General features: G+C 49.5%; 6 protein-coding genes across 7 annotated transcripts; 2 read left to right on the top strand and 4 right to left on the bottom strand.

Annotated features, from left to right (window-relative positions):
- Positions 1-1,501: 1,501 nt before the first annotated feature.
- Positions 1,502-2,229, bottom strand: FOXG_19015 (uncharacterized protein). Its single transcript, XM_018399180.1, has one exon. The coding sequence runs from the start codon at positions 2,034-2,036 to the stop codon at positions 1,641-1,643; it is 396 nt and encodes a 131-aa protein (XP_018240350.1). The 5' UTR covers positions 2,037-2,229; the 3' UTR covers positions 1,502-1,640.
- A 1,693-nt stretch (positions 2,230-3,922) lies between these two features.
- On the top strand, positions 3,923-5,941 carry FOXG_05241 (uncharacterized protein). The gene has a single exon (XM_018383420.1). It carries the CDS (start codon positions 4,409-4,411, stop codon positions 5,303-5,305), a length of 897 nt encoding a protein of 298 aa, XP_018240349.1. The 5' UTR covers positions 3,923-4,408; the 3' UTR covers positions 5,306-5,941.
- Positions 5,942-6,743: 802 nt separating this feature from the next.
- FOXG_05239 (uncharacterized protein) lies at positions 6,744-14,834 on the bottom strand. 2 transcript variants are annotated; one of them, XM_018383418.1, is made up of 3 exons: positions 11,700-14,820; positions 11,003-11,646; positions 6,744-10,932 (listed from the first exon to the last, which is right to left on the bottom strand). In XM_018383418.1, exons 1-2 carry the CDS (start codon positions 13,934-13,936, stop codon positions 11,613-11,615), a joined length of 2,271 nt encoding a protein of 756 aa, XP_018240347.1. In that variant the 5' UTR covers positions 13,937-14,820; the 3' UTR covers positions 6,744-10,932; positions 11,003-11,612. The 2 variants fall into 2 exon arrangements, with proteins under 2 accessions (XP_018240347.1, XP_018240346.1); XM_018383417.1 differs by having other exon boundaries at positions 6,744-11,646; positions 11,700-14,834.
- Positions 7,478-11,034, top strand: FOXG_05240 (uncharacterized protein). The gene has a single exon (XM_018383419.1). The coding sequence runs from the start codon at positions 8,060-8,062 to the stop codon at positions 9,887-9,889; it is 1,830 nt and encodes a 609-aa protein (XP_018240348.1). The 5' UTR covers positions 7,478-8,059; the 3' UTR covers positions 9,890-11,034.
- A 605-nt stretch (positions 14,835-15,439) lies between the features above and the next one.
- Positions 15,440-16,039, bottom strand: FOXG_19014 (uncharacterized protein). The gene has a single exon (XM_018399179.1). The coding sequence runs from the start codon at positions 15,679-15,681 to the stop codon at positions 15,505-15,507; it is 177 nt and encodes a 58-aa protein (XP_018240345.1). The 5' UTR covers positions 15,682-16,039; the 3' UTR covers positions 15,440-15,504.
- Positions 16,040-16,853: 814 nt separating this feature from the next.
- Positions 16,854-20,448, bottom strand: FOXG_05238 (uncharacterized protein). Its single transcript, XM_018383416.1, has one exon. The coding sequence runs from the start codon at positions 19,889-19,891 to the stop codon at positions 17,279-17,281; it is 2,613 nt and encodes an 870-aa protein (XP_018240344.1). The 5' UTR covers positions 19,892-20,448; the 3' UTR covers positions 16,854-17,278.
- Positions 20,449-20,894: the final 446 nt, after the last annotated feature.

Here is a 20,894-nt window from a genome sequence, read left to right as displayed (position 1 = left end):
TGATGATAACGCTTACCAAAGTTTGGGTGTGAGGACCACTGGAAAAAGCGTGAACTAGAGAATGAACACCAGTGTACCGATTATCAGATCGTATTACAACCTGTCGAATGAACGGCTTTCAGCCTCATGCAGGGACATCCACAAGTGATCAACATCATAGCGCAAAAGCCATGTAATCTCCGTCGAGGCGAGAGGCAGGCATGCTTTCCCGTGACGTCGAAAGATCAGCAGTGTTCTCGCCTAGAGGTTTAGCATGTCATCTCCAGGGTCCAACAATAGCGTCTTTGGACAGAGAGCCCATCTCACACTTCGCCGAAGAATAAAATATGCATCTTTTAAGTCATCAAAACGTCACAGGAATTTCATCGCCAATGTGGAACGAAAGCTCCGAAATATCTCCATCAAGCCAGCGATGAATCTTCCCAAACAAGACACCCAATATGATATGTCATAAGGATAGCTGGTAAGGCTCTTTCAGCAATGTGAGCTACCCAGTTTGTGCATCTGAGCCCAGAGGCGTGAATAGTTGCCCTGTTAAGCTGAGGTCCTGGCATGATTAATAAGAACCGTATAAAAAAACCGTTGATAGTTTGGCCCGCACTAAATTCAACAAATTGGCTTGCCTTCCTAAGCCGAGAAGCACCATTTTTATAGCCATCATAGCACGATCGAGATGCCAATTCCAAAAGGCTCATCACTACCCGCTAGATAATAGACGAATGGCGCTTTTCACAGATACCAACTCTCATCAAACAAAAAATTCCTGCTAAGTCTCCAGGTCAAACATTTGCATGGTATTTGCGCCCGCTGTACTCCAGCCAGGTCTTTCCCATGCGTTGCATCGTTATACCTACTCAGCTACTCGACTGCTCTCCGCAGAAAAGCCTAGCGTCGAGATTCATGCTAATAAGCGTAGGTGGCCTAGAACTTCCCGAGAGAGATCAGCGGGCTAAAGTGGATAGCAGATCGTAGATGAGTTTCTTCCAGATTAGCTCAAGTGGTTGATAACTTTACTTCCCAGTACCCATGATCTTACTTACCCTCTAGAGGACAGAAAACGTAGGACTGGCCTCCACTAAAATCCAGCTGCCTGCCACCAATCTGAGTCTTAAGCTTTGTTTCCCCCCCTTGCTTTCGTCTTGCGCATCCTCCCACCCCTGTCAGACGAACGCCTCTGGTCTTCAGAAGCCCGAAAAATCAATCCTGGGTGAGAATCGGGCATCTTAGTCCGTTGGTTAATAGCCGAAGCGAACTGATTTCCTTTTCCAGATGAATTGTCTATTATCTCTTATTACCGGCAGATCATGTTGGATTGTGACCGTATGAGAAGTTAGTCTTTTTGGGTCCGAGCAACACAAAAAACCGTATACCAGTAGCAGTGACAGCAGCACGTGGAGTCAGTACGTCAAATCAGGAACATTGATTGCGACAGCGGCCGCTCACTTACAGTCCCTTAAGTTGGGCGAGAAGCCCAGACCTACAACCCGTTCAGAGAATTAAGGGCGAGAGAATAGCCTAACCCCTTGCGGGGCTCATTCTAAATGTCATCTATGCTCTTGATTATTACTAGACAGAAGCTCTCGAATCATTGGCACACCACAATCCGACGCTTTGGGTCGGGTTTGTCTATATCGGTAGCATTACCAACACCGTGGTCCGGAGATGAGGCTTATTGTGAGTGTGTCGGTCGACGATACAGTAGGGCTCCAGGACCATGTCTTTGGATCTGCCTTAGAACGCCGAACTGGCATTGGTGTTTGGTTCACAAAGGGCAGAAATAGGTCCTGCCGTTCTGGTGCCGAAGAGCGCTCTAGGAACCGCCTCATGCGTTTCGAAATGCTGACCTGCATAGACTTACAAGGCATCACCTCGTGAGGCCCCGTTTGAACCGATAAGCACGTGTTCGAGGATCTCAACCAACATGTTTTGAGTCGTGTTGCAGAAAATGTCCATTCTTTGGCGGGAAACACATCCATATGTAGATATAAACTGATCAGCATACATAGAGCCGATCGACATCGGTATCTGGTCATCATGGTGTATGCAAACAGGGAGTCAGCTCCTTCAAAGTGCGGCTAGTTTAGCATACGATTTGGTCCTGCTACAATAGCGGATTGCCAAGTTTGGTCCCGATCGAAGTTGGTTGCTGCTCCGTCACAGGCTTTCATGAGCTGTCGTTTTTTGTTATGATGGAGTCGATGCGATCAGATGGCTGATTATCAGCACGCCAATTCCGACTTGCAAATTTATGAACCAGAGCCACGGATCTAGAAGCTAAGCCTCTACAACCCCAATTTATTTTAAACTCTGTGAATCTTGCGAGTCTTCACGAATAGCTGCTGTGTGGTCGCTGCGCTTCTCCTGACTCATTAATTAACACTCGGCACCGAGATGATTTATGGCTTCGGGGGTTCAGCTCACAAGAGTTTAGCGTTCAGTGCTAATGGAAGCCAAGAGCCAGGCTCTTCCCTGGTTCTCCGTGTTCAGGGACGTGCTACGGAGTAGAACTTGGGCTAATAGACACTGTATAGCATATCACTGTTTCAGGTAACTTGTTAGTGAAGTTGCCCAGAAAGATGGGGATTGTTGAAAGTTTGTGAGGTTATCTTGGCTTTGATAAAAGCGGGTGATCTATTAAGGGAACGACGGAAGGCAGAAGGTCTTCGCGGGGGTGGACCCAAGGACATGGAAAGATGCGATTGGACGTGAAACCGGGCATTTAGTGTCTGCCCTACAAGGACAATGGATCTGTTGGTTATGTGAGATCGTGAGCAGAAGGCGCTGGGATGTTTTAGCAATTGCAACTAACAATATGCATCAGACGCCTGAGCACATGGGATCATGGATGTCTGTGTATCTCAGTGCCGTATCATGTATCACGTAACTGCAGTCAGATAATGTACTGTTTCTGTTGTGTCATAAGCGATAAATGCTCATGGCACACACATTCCAAGACCCTGTCAATGGAAGCAGCAACTCCAACTGCCAGCTTTACCGTATGGGGATATGGTTGAGATGGCCTTGTTGAAACATGATCTGAGTCTCTACGATTGAAATGTCAGAATCACCAGCCCAAGCCAAAGCAAAGGAACCTGAGCCTGGGGGCCTTGGAAGCGGGTGGCACTAGGCTTTGAGATAGTTGAATCGCTAGACAACGCCGAGAAATCAACCCTTTTCCAGCTGAGATGATGGCGAAGGGGAGACGCCGGGTGGTAGGGATGGAAACAGCTACAGTAACAAACACAGGCGGTATTAAGGGCTCTCCTTGGGTCGAATCCCGCGTTGTGGTGCAGACGCTGACGCCAGTGGGCGGTCAATACTCAAGCTGACAACCCTCCAAGACGGTCAGCCCTTTTTCATGTATGATTTCAGGGGTGAGATTGAGATCGGACCGTGCAGTTATAGTTGGACTAGCAAGATCTGCAGCACAATTCATATGTGAACGAATCATGTCCACTGTTTCCGACAGATTGGACAGTGATATTACCGGACAGATTGATTGACATTCAATTGCGAGGGCTGGTTTGACTTGACTCGACTTGAGCCCTGAACTGCATCGAGGCGTGCAGAGACTCCTGATAGGCTCGCCCTTAGCAAAAAGGACCTGAACATGGGCTGATGTGCATTTGCATCCATGCAACTCGCGCCAACAGAGCGAGCGCCAAGAAATCGCCAAGGCTACGACGAGCCAATCGCACTTGTAAAAAAGACCGGAGCTCCACTTGCACCGCAACTGGGACCACCCTAGGACACGCTGTCGGGTTTAAAGACCCGGCTGTCGGTACAACCTAGAGCAGTGGAGGAGGCTTGATTGCTCCGGCAGGACGGTCACTGGACGGGCGTAACACCTACGCCTTCGGTAGAGACATCCATGGATGCAGACAATCTGCCAGAAACAAAGAAATACAGGTACGTTACTATACGTTGACAGAGTTACATGCAATACCTAAGGTAGTCTGCCCAGTGATATCCAATGGGTTGTGCACTCTAATAAAAACCCCTACCATCCTGTCGGATCATTAAGCTAAATCCAGTAAAACATGACCTACACATAGTTAGCAACTCAGATAGCCTACTAACCTACTATAACAAAGTACTGTACCAAGGCTAACCTTAAGGTACTAAGTCTACTGCCACCACCATAGAGTAGTCCGCTCGACGGTCCACCCCAGCAATGAAGCGGCGTCAACGCCGCCTGCTCTTCTAGCGCAACGAGGATACCTTCATATTACCTGCCCTGCCCTGCCCTGCTCTTCCCTGGTTCCCTTTCCGTCTCTGTTCCCTCTGATCTTCCATTCATCTATTCCCGTCTTAAATCTCGTCTTTCATCTCTCAAGTTCTAGCCACTTTATCTTCTCTATTACTCAAACTCCATGGGGCAAGTCATCATCCCCAGCTGCCTCTAGCGATGTGCGAGCCTCACACAGGAAACCAGTGGAGAGACTCGCCTTCAGAGGCACCCCAACACCAACACCAGCAGGACATCAGTATCACTGGTTCATGCCCAAGAGCAACTACAATAATGTCATCCGAAAACGCGCAAATAGCCGGACAACCATTATCACCACCGAGTTCACCACCCGCTTCGTCATTGATATCAGTTTTAGCCTCTCGATGCCAATCTACTCGGCCTCTTCAATCCCAATCAATTGATGTCCTTGCTTCACAACTTGGCAGCTCTTCTTTGGAGCATTTCCATTACGACTCTTCTCGCTCGACTACACGGCTTCCGGAAACCGCCCTCTCGCCCATTTCATTACCCGACGATGACTGCATTAATGTACAGTCGATACTCAACCATCAGGGTTCCGACTCCATGGAGCTTGATCCCTACAAAGACATGAATACTACGAAATCTCGTAATTATCATCCGAGAAACGCCCAAGAGGATTTTGCCTGTGCTCTTGATGGACCTTTCAATCCATTTGTGCCCATTGCTGTTGATCCGACCACTCTTAGTGAAGGCCCGGGGGATGCCTCAAGGTCAATGTACAGGCCCAATGCAAATGGCGGCTTTCAAGTGGATGAAGGATACTGTGAAGACGAGGATGATTTCTCTTGGCTTCAACCACTTGTACTGCGAAGGACGACTGGTACGCCTGACGGAATTAAGAAGCGTTACGAGCTTGGGTATCGAAGATCCGCTGATGCCGCAAGTCGTTGTCGCAACACGATTCACAGTGTACCTCGAATGCGACGACGCGACAAGAAGAGAAGCAGGCAATCGCAACCCCACTCTACGGCAAGCTCCGTCAGGGGCCGCTCGGATTCACAAACCTCGCAGATGGTTATTTCAACACAGTGAAGTACCCAAATTTCTGCGGTGCTTTCTCAACACATTTTAACAGCATACACGGTGGGCGCAGGCTACATGTTACAGAGTAATTCTTTCAAGGACGACTGACTCACGCATCACGGAGTTACACGGATGGAGCATTTACAAGAGCGAGGCATCTGCCCTCTGAAACAAAGTCATGGATGACTGGGCAAAGGCGTTGCAGTATTTTTGAGGTCAGACAGCTTAGGATTTGTATTTTGTTTTGTTTTTGGGAATCACAGCCTGGAGTTTTGGTATCACGACCGGGGATGTTTTGTTCTTTTATGGGCAATGTCAGAGGCGTTTAGGGTTTATATGCTTGGAAGACAGGACCAGCATGGGGCGCATTATTATCTGGGGAGCTCATGACCAAAAGGTTCAAGCGTTATGGCCAGGAAGGCAAGACAAGACTGTTGCATAGCATTGTACGATGGACAAAGTCGATATCGGTATCTAGTATTATTGTACGTTAGTAGAGCATCACACGGCGTCTGGTCTCGATGAGCAGACGAAACCGTAACCCGTGGGATACCACGAAAGAAATGAAGCAAATCGTGTACAGTTATTACACTAAACAAAGTGTTAGGCAAGGCGTTACTTTTGTGTGAAGCTCCGAACCCATGGGGGTCACTTTGACGAAGAGTGGAAGAATGGAAGAATGGCAAGAAGTACAAGTCAATTGTGGGCCAGGCTTCAATCGGACGACTTGTGAACTCTATCGGGCACGGCTGGTGAAGCCATCACCAACCGGGCTGGGCAACTATGACGCCCGCTCCGCAAGGCCATGAGCGTCCACTGACAAATCGTCATGATACGTAAGCAATGTCTAGCGTGTCAATCGGCAAAGGCGTCTTCATTTTCCCACGCATCACAGTAAGGGATCTCTGCCCATCATATGAGCGACTGTCGCATATAAATCGATTCATCGGTGCCGTCGACAGCCGCGCGCCAGATCAGCGCAAGCCTCTGGAAAGAGTTTCATCGGTCTGGGCTCGCCAATGAACGCGGGTAAACGGGGAAGGGAACCATTCTACCTAGGTACAGCGATTCCGTAATCTAAGAGGCTTCAGACGAAACAGAAAATTCATTTGTTTACTATTGAGAGTCATGAGGACTGGGGCGTTGATGAGGCGACGAGGTCAGACAGGCTGAAGGAGCATTCTTGACATGAGACATGAGACATTCACGGAAGAAAGATCCATGATGAAGATGTATTTGTTTTAATTGAATGTGTCGGGTGAGGGCGATGATCGATCGGAGGGGGGACTGAACGACAATCATAGTGGAGGGGAGACGGGCCTAGGGGGCCTAGGGGGCCTAGAGCCTGTCAGATCTGATCAACCCCCCTGTACTGGATGTCATGTCAGATGCAACTATGCAATGCAACCAATTTATTTTGTCCGGGCTGCAAGGTACAGTACGCGAAGCCAGGATCAGGGCCGGGACCAGGGGCACTAGAAAACAGCCAGGGGCTTTGTCAGCCCGAACGAGAATCAAGATCAAGAACTAAAACCACGATAGATGCGATGTGCTGCAAGAGACGTAATGTGATGTGATACCGCCGTGGGGAGATCATCGCTGGACGTCATACTGCCAATCTTTTGATCAATTTCGAACGAGCTCTTGAACTCTACACTTCTGTACCTGTGTCCAGTTGAAAGCAACGCTCCGCTCATGATCAACCGACCCGACTCAAACTTTCGCACGCTCTCTTCCCATTAACGCTCTCCTCTCCCCTCTCCCATCTCGCCTTCGCCCTTCCCGCCCATAAATACTAATACTAATGCTAGGCTAACGTAGGTACACCCGTAAACTCTACTTTAGCCCATCCCAGCGCCTCTACCACTTAGTCTTGGGTGGCTTCGGGCGTCCAGAGCATCACCACTTGCCGTCTAAGGAGAGTCATGTCAGTCATGACTCTTCACTTGCGCTCAATCGCCAACCCATGGAGAGTGTCGTTTATTTCCTTAAATGTGATTTCAAATATATATATAAACATATCACTCGTTCGATCAATTAACATTTGCAACACAAAAAGATCGTCCTCTTTAAATTCCCATTTGGAACAGACAAAGGGGGGTCAATCATCTGTCAATGACACGAGAATCTTTCTCAATGGAATGCTCCCTCATAGCCCCGTGCATTCCTCCCACTGCCGCACTCAAATCGCCCTCCTCCAAGTAGCAACCCGACCCAACGGTCTCGTTGCTGCGCCAGAGTGAATTCGTAGTCCTCTCTTTCTTACTCTCATGACCCTGATTCTGGCCCTGTTCATCAATATCTTGCTACTAATCTCAGCGAAGACCAACCTTGATTTTTGTCCCTGTGTCTTGCCCGTTTCTCTGGTACCCGTTGCTAGCTGGTCCGTTGCTCCATTGACTTGACTTTGGCCATCTCCACGCCTTGCCAGGTCTCGTTCGCTTACCGGCCGAGTCCCTTGTTGCTCGTCTTGAACTTTGTTTTGCTGCCTCTGACTGGCTCAGGCCTCTCGCCTCTCTTCTCACTATCGCTCAAAGACTCCTCAGGCTCCGGGTCTGGCTCCTTCTTTTCATTCCCTCCGTTGCCATTCTTTTGGCTCTCACCTCATTCATGCCATCAACCTTCACTTCCACTTCGACATCTTCGTCGTCTTCCGTAACTCTCTCTGCCAGCCCTAGGTGACTCGCTTGGCTGACCACGCCTCCATTGCATCCTCACCCATCAGCTTCAACTACTATTGCAGAACAACAGTCCAGTATCCCAATGGCCTCTTGGACCTTGCCCTATCGGGTTGAAGCTGTCGACCGCGACCCAGGCTTCTACTGGCAGGATATCGACAATGGACCTAACGATGGATCAAACGACTTCTTTGGTCAGTTTCTCAACTTTGATGGTGAAATCCCATCTTCTATGGCCGATCCACACGGTCACAACCCATCAATGCCGGCCCTAGCCAATGGACTTATCCTCGACCATCCTACCGAGTCCACTGCATCTGCCTCGTCAGGCGTTTCAACAACTGAAGATGAGTTCGATTTCTTCTCCTGCAGTTCTCAGGTCGACGCGACAATCCCCTCTCAGCCAGCCTCATCCGCTGTCGCAAGTGCATCGCATGAGGTCGATCCTCGAAGCCTCGCACTTGCGAGTGCCGTTGGACTGACGGACGAGAAGCCTCCCCTGGTGCCTCGAGTTTCCATGTCAGACCCAGAACTGCCCCGAGTTGATGGCATTTCATTACACTCTTCACCTGGAAAGCGGGTGCCTATTTCACAACCATCATCGCCAACCCCACCCAACACAATGGCCAGGAAACCCAACAAATTCGTTGAGGCACTCTCATCCACGATTCGTAAAGCCAGTAAACTTCGCAAACCCAAGAAGCTCGTTGCCATGGACCGCCCAGGCTCTCCGACCATGGACAATCCTCCTCGGGCCTTGCGACTGCAGCATCACGAATATGGCAACGGTAATGACGCATTCCCCCCATCACCGACATGCGGGCCGGATAGCACCAACTTTGTTCATGGGTTTTGTGACGATCCCTTTAGTGAAATTCCTCAGCCGCCTCCGAACAACTCTCTCCGCTTTTTCAGCACCAACGGAATCCACACACCAGCAGAATCCCCAGGAGTCAAGACTGAACCTGGCCTTTACCATCCCGACATGGCAGGGCAAGTTCCTCAGTCATCTTGGCAGCATCAACAACACCCGCACTCACACCCTCATCCACACCAGCATCCCCATCCCCATCCCCATCCACATCCACATCCACATCCACAGGCCCATGTTCATCCTCACCCACACCAGCAACCTGTTACTGTTGTGGGTACTGCACCCGAGACATGGCCGGGGCAAGAGTATATGGCTCAAAATCCTCATCAAAGCGGGTGGTGGGATCTAAATCTTTTAAACCAGAATGGCGAATATGTTGTAGCCGATCCGCAACAGCAGAAAAACGCCAGCCTCAACCTTGCCATGCATGCCCAGCATGCAGAGTTGCCGTACGAGTATCAGGTTCACGATCCCAATTCGGCTGGCCTCATGATCCATATGCCACAACCACGAAACGCCTCGGCTCCCAGTCACGACCTTTCGTTGAACACCCAGACCTACCTCCCTCCACCGCCTATCCCTCCAACATCAGAACGCCATCGTCCGCCACGAGCCCCGTCTTCTGGAGCACGACACTTGTCATGCTCTCCAATTCGTAAGACACGCCAGCCGTCCATTCCACCCACGCCCGCCACAGCACACTCGCGCCACAGCTCCAATGGGTCCGTCGCATCAGCTCGCAGCGCCTCGGGTCGAGGTATAGTACCGGGGACTCCCACGGCAATGCGCAAGCAACGACGATCTCGAGATGCAAGCGGCAGCAGTGGAGGCGGCAGCGAGATCGGGTTCGTCAATTTTACTCCCAGCGACGGCGGTCTCCTAATGACAGGTGTTGCGCCGAGCGGCAGTTCGAAGACCAAGGCGCGAAGAGAGCGTGAGGCGATGGAACGGAGGCGACGATTGAGCGAGGCGGCCATGAAAGCGGTGCAAGCAGCAGGTGGTGATGTCGACAAGCTGATGGAACAGGGTTTTGCATTTTAACCCCTCAAATTCAATCCAAATCGGGTCTATTTGATTTTTGGTTCCTGGTTCCTGCATGAGACCACGTATGTGGCTGTCGGGACTTGCCGCAGCGTTTTTCACATGCGACTTCACATTTTATGTCATCAATAAAGATTTGATGATGCAGAGGTGAAAGAAAGGTGAGGGGAAGAATATGAGTTGACATGGGAGGACTAAGAAATCAAGTGGCAGGTGTTGGTGTTGGTGTTGGTGCTGGCGGTGAGACAATCCCAATTTGCATCGGAGCTAAAGGAAGGGGTGGGCGTTGAAAGGGAAAAGGGAAAGGGGGTATGGAGGGAGCTTTACCTCTACGAGGTTAACAAACATTTATCACGACAACAAACGACATCAATCGCCAACTGCGACAGGCACTGACCTTTTCATTATCATAACTCGACGACGGTGTTTCTCAATAATCTTCTCTCTCTCTTTTTTCCACTATCTTAACTTTATCTCAAGCCTTTGCGCAATTTTTTGGCGGACTCGAATCGAACACAAGAGATCCTCACTCAGCCTCATCAGTCCATCAACTATATCTATCTACCTAGGTCTTCCCTTTGGCAAAATTCCCGTCAACAAGTCTTGCGACTTTGAAAGCCTACTAGTCCAGAGACGTTCGTGGTCTCACAAAACTCCATTTCTTGAATTTGATTATTTTTTTATTTTTTTTTTTATTTTTTTTTGCGTCCTTGTTTGCTTGCTTATATATACCATTCGTCATGTACCAATAGTCATACTACAAGACTTAGAGTAGTCTTGTTTTGCCTCTTCCTCACTGTATCTTAAAGCCTCTCGTTTGAACGCAAAGCCTTGCTGTTCCGCTCAGATATGGAATAATCATTGTATTTGTACGGATGGTTGGGGAGGCTGGGTATTTGGTGTTTCCCTCTTCAACGTCCGAGGTGTTACATGGAAGTGTGGATGAGAATTCAAGGCTTTCAATCACTACGATGGCTGGTTTTGCATCGTCCATACCGAGTACTGAGCTTAGATACATTGGATACAAGCTCCATGGACAATTACTTCTCCGTTAGCCACGGGAGTTCCAGTCACTGGAAAGACCTTTTTTATTAGATAAATAAAGTAACGCACCTTTCATGGATTGTGTTTGCACTTGAACCTCAAGCTGGCCTAAGGAGGCTATTTCAGGCGACTGTCATTCACCTGTTAAACAATCCGGCTATTGGAATTTTTTGTTTTTAATTTGGGTACAAGTAATGGGAAGTCAGGCTCCCCACTGCCACATCTTCTAAGCTGTGGCGTACTCTCTCGGATATCGAACGTGAACTGGTGCCTGAGCTATCCCAATCCAGTGAAAAAAGTGCATTCCTCATTCCTTCCCGATACTGTTTATATATACAAAGCAAATACTCGTAAGAGCACTAGGGTTTCGATAATCGCCAACGCCAGGTCTCATCGCAGACGCCGTCGTCATGCTTTCGACAAACCATCCAAAAAGAAATTTGAGTACGACGAAACAAACAAGGAAAAAGAAAACACGGTCTTGGCGTGGTCAGTGTCGATTAACGGCTTAATTCGAGAGCTAACTCTCATCGTCCACAGCGGAAAATTCGATGTGTTGATGTTGTTAGGCCGGCTCGTTTTTGACAAAATGTCGTCAAATCCGAAGCCTCCGCTGATGATAGAGCTCTCGGATGTAAGCTTTTCATGAGATAAATGGATAGAGCCTCGGTTACATCAGTTAGTGCTCGTAACCAGCACCACGCTGCCAAGGGCTAAAGAGGGGTCAGCATGTGCATCACTCTACTCGTCAAGCGTGAAAGCTTACCTGGCGTTGTTCTGTGATCTGTAACCACCTGGGCTACTGTCGCCTGCCGACCGTTGTTGAGAGAGATTGGATGTCGACTGTTGGTATGGGTTTGGTGACGCATTGCGGAACGGGCTTGCCGGTCGTTGTCCGTCAGCAGGGAAAAGTGGCATGGCGGGGTTCACAGGAGACCGGGGAGGAACATCGCCCCGTTGAAACGATGTTTGGGACTGGTTGTTCATCTCCGCCCGCCTTCTCAAGCTCTCAGAAGACACCGAGTCCTCCTCATCGAGATCGAGGTGCTTGTTGCTATAACCAGCCTTGTCACCTCGGGCAGTAGCGGCAAGAGCATCAAGCTCGGTTGTGGCGTTGACCTGGGTTTGAGACTTCATGAACGACGCACGATCGTCGGCCATGAACTGGTATCGTGCATCAGGGTTCTTGCGGAAGAAGACCAAGGCCGTTGAGACGATAAGCATGAGAAGAAGAATAAGTGCGAACGCAGCATTCAAAACGAACAACACGACACCAACGACACCAACGACAATCTTAGGCAGCCCGAACACATTAGAAAAGATGAGGAGAAAGATGGCGTTAATGAAGTTGATAGCAGCAATAGCGATGTTGAACGAGTTGGTGGGTTTATCCATCCAGGGTCGAAGAACCGAGGCGGCAATTAAGAAACCGACCTCAATGATGATAAACCCAACTGCCTGTGCCACATCGTTTTTCTGAGCCAATGCAACAAACATGGCCTTGACCACAGTGTAGACAAGGACGGGAACAATGAAGTAGTAAGCAGAAGCTCGGAATTGAACGTAGAGGAAACCCCACTTGTTGAGGGCCTGGGGATCCGAGAAGAGGATGTAGGCTGGGTTTCGGTGCATGGCAACAGAACGGCGAGCGATGCGGATGACCTTGCTGGCGCCCCAAGCGAGTGTGAAGGTCATTCCCAAGAGGAAGAAGACAGCGAGAACGACTTCAGCAGGCGAATCCTGTTGAGTGAATTCCCACAAACAAAGGATGACCATCTGAGGGAAGCCGATGAGCGTCAGACGGAAGAGGATGCCCTTTAGGACAGTCATCCAACCGTTTCGGAATTCCAAAAATTTGTCTGGGGCCATCCACTTCTGACGAACGCACAGTTCGCATACACCCTTGAAGGCAGCAATAGCCAGACATGTGATAACCACGAAGATGCAAAAGAAAGTGAGGCCGGTCATGAACAGATTGGTGGTTTCAATCCTAGACTTGAAAGCAACTCGCTGAATACCGTACACGATATAAGTGCCATCCTCGGTTTGGATATTGGCGCGCTTGGCGAGTGCCCCAGCAGCATGACCGATGGGCTCCGTGATACTTCGAGGCATCATGGCGGCACTACGTTTGAAGAGATCGATACTAGTAGAAGCAGCCTGCAAACTTCGCTTCTGAACCTCGACCGAAACTTGGCGAACATTGTACAAAATAGACTCGGGTGTGCCGCCAGTTGCTCGTTGGTACCACGTAAAAATGTCCTGCATGAAGCCAACGCGGATGATTCCCATTGACCACTGGAAATCCTGAGTCCAAGAGGAAACGATTGGGGGGAGTCCGACGCTGGTGAGACCAAGAATGGCCTGTGCCTGGAAATAGCCAAACAAGGAAAGCGAGTTAGAAGCGACATGAGCAGCAGTGTTGGCGTGACCGACCCCGGAAACAACGGCAGAAGAAATCAGACCAAGGCCGGCAATGATGGCAGTAGCCCACTTGACACCTTTGAGATCAACCGTTTTTCCGTTGGAAAAATCAGCTTCGACACATGCGACGCTCTCACCAGTGCTGGACATATTGACATAAACACGGACGGTAGCGTCGAGATCGGGAACACTGTAGGCGATTCCAGGTACTTGTTTGAGATTTTCTTTGCCGACTGGCAAGTTGAACTTGAATGGAATTTTTCCAGAAACCATGGGACAGAGACCAGCGAGATTGATTGTACAAGGGTCTACGGTCTGTTGAAGGAACTGGTAGCCGTATGCCGAGAGTCGAATGTCGAAGATAACCTTGCCCTGGATGGATGACGTTGCCACAGCCTTGACAAAGGCAGAGCCGTTGTTTGGTGTCAGGGCGACGTTGAAGAGCGTAGCTTTGAAACCATTATCCTTCTGGCAACTGTTGAGCGAGTTGGAGTAAAGAATCTTCTCTCCAGAAACGGGTGAGGCCAGGGCTGCCACTGAGGCGAGGACCGCCAGTGGTTTCATAATACAAGACCACATCGTGACCACGTATCCTAGTGATGATGATCGAATTCCTTGTCAATCGAGTCGTTTCGTTCGGTCGAAAGTTGGTTGTCGTCGTTTCAAGTCCAGGGTTGTTGACAGTGTACTTCCAATCCTTCCAATGGTCCAAGATTACTAGTATGAGTCAAAGCAAAGCCCACGGCGGAGGTGGTCGACAAAGTATCGACAATGGCGACGAATGATGGCCTTCAAAAGACGTGGCTTTCTTCCGGACTGACTTTGGATAGATGGATAGCGAGAGTGAAGCCGCGGCAATTGGCGTAGAATTAGGAACGGAATAAGGCGATAATAAAGAAAGAAGTAAAGTAAAGTTAATTAGCGAAAGGCCGAGGCGAGAAATCGTCTCCGCGACGAGGCGTGGCTGAAAGTGACAGCGTTTGGTCGTCTCGTCGTCGTCGATATGGGTTGGTTTTTCCCGTTGTCGCGGATGATGAATGAAATGGTTTTGTTGTGTGGGGGAAGACGAGAGGGAAAAGGAAGACCAGCGGCAACAGCCAAGGGAAGGAGTGAGATGGAAGGGAGGGAGAGAGGGATCAGGAACCTGGGTAGCAATGGCAGCGGCAGCAGGAAGCAGGTACGACCTGGCCTGGTCGGCGCTCGTAATAGCGGCAAGTACCTAGCGAGTAAATTGATACGTACGCGGTACAATCGAAGGGGGACAGGGGGGCGGGTGGTCCTTCACGAGTGCGGTGAAGCGGGGCCTGGAGGGCCAGGTTTGGTTTAGTTTGGTCTTGGGTCCTGTGTGTGATGTGTGTGATAGGGGAGTCTTTTGAACGGAGACAAACGGCCTTTGTCTCTGAAGAGCCAGTTCATCTGATGAGGGTTTCGTTTGCTTTGCTGACAGCAATAGTGAAAGTGGTTTGGCAATGCTCAGCCTTCGCAAGGGCGATGATGAAGGCCAGAAATAATAGGCTTTGTCGTATTCACATTCGTTGCGTCGTATTCAACCACCACACACGGTGTACCAATGGTAGCACGTCTCAGACGCAGGCCCCCTAGGTCAAAAATCTGGAGGCTGTGCAGGTACTTGGAATGTAGGCCAAGCGCTGGGCCAAGTGAAAGTCAACAACACGGATGCATGCGCGGGTATGGGGTGACGATCTCGTATCGACTCTAACAGTATATACTTTGTGGGTACACACCTCGTTCCCCATCAGCAACAAGGCCGTACCCCTGGAAGACGAGGTCCAAATTTGTCCAGACATTCACTGCGTGTATAAAGTGATATGTTGTACGTACCGAGAACGGATGTTTCGGGCTGGCTAAAACGTCGATTGAATGAAATGTGAGTAACAAGAGACCCATTGTTGCCGTAGATCTTGATTGCGTTGTCACTACAAACGCAATCAACAGAAGTTGGCAATCAAGAGGCTAGCAGGGCTGGTTAGTTGCTGTAGTATCTGTAGAGGCGGCATCACGCTGCATAAGATAAACAAGGTCAGCAGGCGTTACTTGGTGATTCGATGCATGATCCACGATTTGGGCATTGAAAAACATCAGCGTTTCCGGTTTTGTGCCATAACATGCAGTAGTGTAGCTAATCTTTATGTCAACGACTCTGAAAGGTCATTTGGTTGGTCTGTAGCAGGCTTGCCAACAGAGCCGTCAAAGGCCAAGACCTGGGCGATTTCCCATGCCCTCAGAAGAATACGAACAATAAATGTTGTAACAATAAGGTAAGCCAAAATTGTCATGATACGGATGCCACCTCCGGTAACCATGAGCCAGCTCGCATTGTTACAGGATGGGTTTAATTAGCTGAGGCTTGCACAGCCTCAGGGCCTCCTTACAGGCAGTCTCTGTAACTTTGCCGATGCCCGAAGGGGTGGCCCTTACTCCAAAGCCTTGCGCATCCTACTTCGTTCTCTTCAGGTGTGCCAATTCAGGTCTCAGGCCTTTCAAGGCGCACCGATTTCAGAAAAGCACAGTGACAGCAATGGTGGGCGAATTGTGATAGTCAGGCGTGAAGAGGCTGTGTACTCAAGTGCTGTCGCGTCCTGTCTTGGTTGTTCTTGGGCTAATATCGTGTTTCTCTTGGAAACAGTACTTTCGGTATCTCCGTCTGTCTGCAGAGAAAATCTTGCATGAATGTAAGGCACTCACTATTACGAGTGGGGGAATGTGGTAAATATCTGTACTGAGACAGTTAAGTTTTGCCCCTACCAGAGTCATGCGCCCATCTGACCTCGTCTGAAGAAATGTCGAAATCAAGCTCAGCTTTTGAGTTATCGATAGACTTTGATGGAACCAATCTCAATGATGATGCCAAGACTCGCGTTCTTCTGTCACCAGCAAATCGTCTAAAACTCCGCTTCACATAGAGTAAGCTCATTGGCAGATGAGATTGGCGGCCAGCATCCTTAAAAGGAACACCACGCAAATGAAGGACGAGCAACGCTCCTGGTAATTGTCTACCTAGCTTGGGCCGACTTCTCTATATTCGGAGAATATCCGACCAGAATTATCAGATGGATCTCAAACTCGACAACGATGCCGTGACTCCCATTCTATTTTCAGACCAATAACCACAATTGAGTTTCGACAGTCAACGTCCACCGTTCCCACACCCTCGTAGTCAGATTCCACAGAGGAAATTCTGCTCATCAAACCCAGAATCGTCTACTCTCTTTCCCTATTGGATATCTCACATTCCAGATCTCCGACCCCTCACAGCCCCGATATTCAGGGGTACGCATTCCAGAGGCCAATAGCAGAACGCCTTCAATGATGTGCTACTGTAATAAACGCCTTCACACATGGACAGAGAGATTGAGATTAAAGAGAAGGGGATCCATTACGCGTGGAAAGGCCGGCATAATCCACTGGGGAATGTCACAGGTCTTGTTACTGGACAGGCGATACATTTCTCAAACATAAGCGTCAAAAACTACTAATATGGAGCATGGACGCGTCAACTCGAAACCTTCTGATACGAAGATGGCAAGTATGATCGACGGGTTTATCTCCTCAAAATTCATGCCCGGCACGTGTTAGACCAAAGAGCATCACACTAAGCGAGAATATGAATCGTAACCATTCCGGTTCATCTTCATCCGAGTCTCATTACATGTTTCGCTCGTCGCATTCCTAACAAAAGCCATGCCTTTGTCTTGATGCTTCTGTTTCGAGAGATCCTGAAACTCCAGCGACGTAGGCCTCAGATAAGAAATGGATAAAACGGAACCATAGAATTCATCGCCAATGCCCAACGTCTAATTTACCAAACTCCAGCCTTGAGCCGTCCAAATGCTGTGCATGCCTGCCGAACTATGGCCATACACAGATCTGGTTCCATAATCATAGCATATATTGCGCGTTCTACAGCACATCCCACTGTGCATTCCACGGATTGTTCATCGTCGTATAGTCGACACCATGTTTGTATGAACTAGTCAGTTCCTCCTGGTCCACTCCGCAGTGTGTCTGTCCATCTCTTCCGGTAAACCATCCTAGTCCATACGTCTTACCGTCATCAAGTTTCTTCGCCATCTCTGTGTTATTTAGCTTCGACGTTCCCACAAAGTTGTACAGCATCTTGCTCTGGTGGATAAAAGCCAGAATTGACGCAATAGTGTTGGGCTGACGCGGCAGGAAAGGATGGCGTCGGCGGAAGAACACCATATTTGAGACAACAAACATGTAGATCAGTATAAATAATGTGGCGCCGAGGGTGATATAGAATGAGCGTATCGTCTCCTGTCCAGAGTTGAGTATTTCACCATCCTCCTTGTCGTCTTTCCACTTCCCTTTGTTGTATTTATTTATTCCATATCCTGTGATGAAGTCTTGCCCATCCACCGTTGCAAGGCTGGTTACAAGGATCGTCAGGAATTCAGCCATGACACTACCGAACCCAACAAGAAATACTAGAAAGTGGCCGTTCAAGAGCGCTCGCAGTGGCATATAAGCAAACGGCAGTGCGGTGTAATCAAGGGTAAGAACTTTTGAGTGCGCATGTCGCTTTGAAAGGATATAGTAAGGCTCCATCATACGAACGGATGTCTCCATCGCGCCCCAGCATAGCTTGAGGATGACGGCCAACGCTGTGACGACCCAGGCAGCCTTGTCTGTGACGATCTGGGCGGGAGTGAAGAGAAAGGTTGGGATCAATGCTGCAAAGAGGATCAACCCGATGATGAAAGGGATACATCCCATTGGACGTAGCATCAGGGGATGCGGGTGCTCCGAGAGATGGGCGCCGTCATCCTGTTCGCTGTCCGTTTCCACCTTTGTGCTTGTGCCATCGTAAGGTGCAAGCGAAGAATTTCTCAGCATGTATCGACGACGCTTCAACTTTTGGTGGATGTCTTTATGCTTGGCTGTGTCCATATCTTTGAAGTCCATCAGGACATGGCTCACTACAGCCATGCTAGCAAGACCAGCAATGCCTCTAACATCAGAGAGTAGGCCTGATCGTCGAGTTTGTAAAACATATAGTAAGCCGCATCCCATGGCTGCACATAACACCAAAGTAACCGTCAAAAGTCGCGACCAGACCGAGGCCACAAAGATCTCCTTCATGTCACTGGGATTTTCCATACGCTCCTTGCGGCTCGGTGTGAGTATGATCGACGCAGCTGCACAGGTTGGTACGAGGGAAACGGCAAGTGTTGAGGCGAAAGAAGACAAAGCCACCGCATAGTGGCCAAGCTTGATTGCTCGAAAAGGTCGCCAGAAGCTGTAGCTTGTGACATAGTCGGCATTGATTGACTTGGAAGCCAGAGCACCCTGCTGTCTGGATAGCTGGTAGAAAGCCTCCAGGCGGCGGACTTCGAAGTCAGTAAACTGCCAGAACACGCCGAAAGTAACCGCAACTACTGTCGGTAAGAATTTGATTGCAAAATAGACAAAGGCGTCTATATCTTTGGGTGACCGGAATTTTACTATAGGCTTTTTGTGAAATCGTTGAAAAAGATATTCCTGCGCAATAGCCAACCCGACCGATATTGTAATCAGCAATGTGAGGTAGGGCCATCGCATTGTTGGAGGCTTCCAATTCGGTTGAGGGTAGAATATTTCCGTCTTGCCCTCCTTAGTCGGGAAAGTTGATCGGCGGAAATCATTAGACGCAACCGTGCTGAGTCCCTCGATGCTGCTCAGGTCGGCGCCTGGTCCCTCCTCTAATATCACCTCAATGACTTCTCCTTTCCGATTAGCTTCGTCCTGTCCTCTTTGTCGGATCGTCTCAAATCGGCCAAGATGCGCAGGCGGCTTGCGGCGCGAAAAGGACCGAGACAGACTCCTCTGAACAGATGGGGTCGACGACAGAAGTTCGGCATCGCGCATCTTGACGTCCGCGTGAAACCCTTGGCCCAAGCCTCCTGTCAACATCCCGCTAGCCTCTTGCGCCTGAAGCTTCTTCACGAAAACCTCATCGTGCGAGGTCATTGGCCCTAGAGCGGCGCTCAAGTCGAAGCCAGGAGACACATCATCCTCATCCTCCTTTATCGGATCATAGCGGCCAGAGTGGCCCATGGGCGCTGCACCACCAAGCAATGACAGATCGTATGCTTCGTCTTCAGTGCTTTCCTCTGGGATGGTTCTTCCGAGAGATGAGCCGTATGCACGCTTGGCTCTAGATGGAAACCGTGAAGGAGGAGGCCCAGCTGCAGACACAGGCGCATACGATCCCCCCGCTCCATTGTAGCCAAATGATGCGGACCATCCAGACCCAGCAGCGTACGAATGTCCGTCATATTCCTGTTGGGGGGGGCTCGAGTTTCCTGCATAGGAGTCGAGAGACACCATAGATTCGCGGCCATGAAGCTGAGGGTACGAGTTATCGTCGGAATATATCGTCATGGCAGAGACGCGATGGCTCAGATGTGGTTGTCTTGTTGCGGGCCTTTGCGATGCGGTTGCAGAGCCAGCAGGTTGATATGGCTCGTAAGTTCGAAAGGGCTCTTCAGCCCGGTCATCTTGGTATGCCATATTGCGCGGCTCTTGTCATTATTGAGTATTGTTTGTTACTTTAGACAATGGTTCTCAGCCCGGGGTAACAGTTCCAACAGTAAGCTATGGTGCGGATCGATCGCTCGCGGTATGGTGGGCGGGGCACGACGCGCAAAAAGAGGGATGGCCGATCAGACAACGAAGGATTTAACGATGCTGATAGTTTGTCGGTTATCGAGAGGGAATGAGCGATAGATAAACGAGAACCACACAAGGCAGAAGGGATGAGAAGAGAGGATATATGGAATGGACAAGCCTCCCCCTTGCTGGGCAGCTTCAGCCGTTCAGCCATGAACGGTAATGAACGTCCCATTAACTTAGGTTCCATTAGTACCTAATCCATGGTTACCTACCTTAGATGGGTCAAACTAACGCTGGCTAGGGACGCCTTAGGCTTCCCCATCCAGCCTCTGAGGGGCATGGTTGGGATCGGGCGGATCATTAACCTCTATAAGGCTGGGGCTGGACCTGTTTTCTGGGTCTTTCCCCCACGAAAGACCATGCGAGATCTTATATTTTGTCCAACTGCCGTAATAACCCTCTTCGACCTCTGTGTCATGTGCTGTAACACAACACGATAATTAAGTAGTGCTATTTCTTGAGTTGCTTATTGACCCTTACTTAAGCACTTCAGAAGTGGCTATCTTATCTGAGCCCATGGAGGCAAAAACAATCCTTCGTACCTTAGTAGTTTTCCTTTCTTCGATCTAACATTAGATGCATAGCTGCACTCTCTCTTGGATTCGGTTCGATCCAAATCCTTGCAGTAATCATCTATCCAATCAACACTTACCACAGGCGGCCTCCGCCCTTGGCTCTCCTAAACAATCCTACTGCCTTTATCGCACAAATCCGGATACTTTGTCCAAGACACCGAGGTGTCATTCAACTTCAGCTTCAAGCCTCAGAGGCGCAACAAGGTTGAGTCTAGCTAAACAGCCTTGTCATCAGCTCCCGGAAATTTCCACGATACTTGTGTTCT

The sequence above is a fragment of the Fusarium oxysporum genome, chromosome 7 (assembly GCF_000149955.1).
Source record: "Fusarium oxysporum f. sp. lycopersici 4287 chromosome 7, whole genome shotgun sequence".
Lineage (NCBI taxonomy): Eukaryota > Fungi > Ascomycota > Sordariomycetes > Hypocreales > Nectriaceae > Fusarium > Fusarium oxysporum.
Note: the sequence above shows the minus strand (reverse complement) of the source record. Positions and strands in the feature narration are given on the sequence as shown.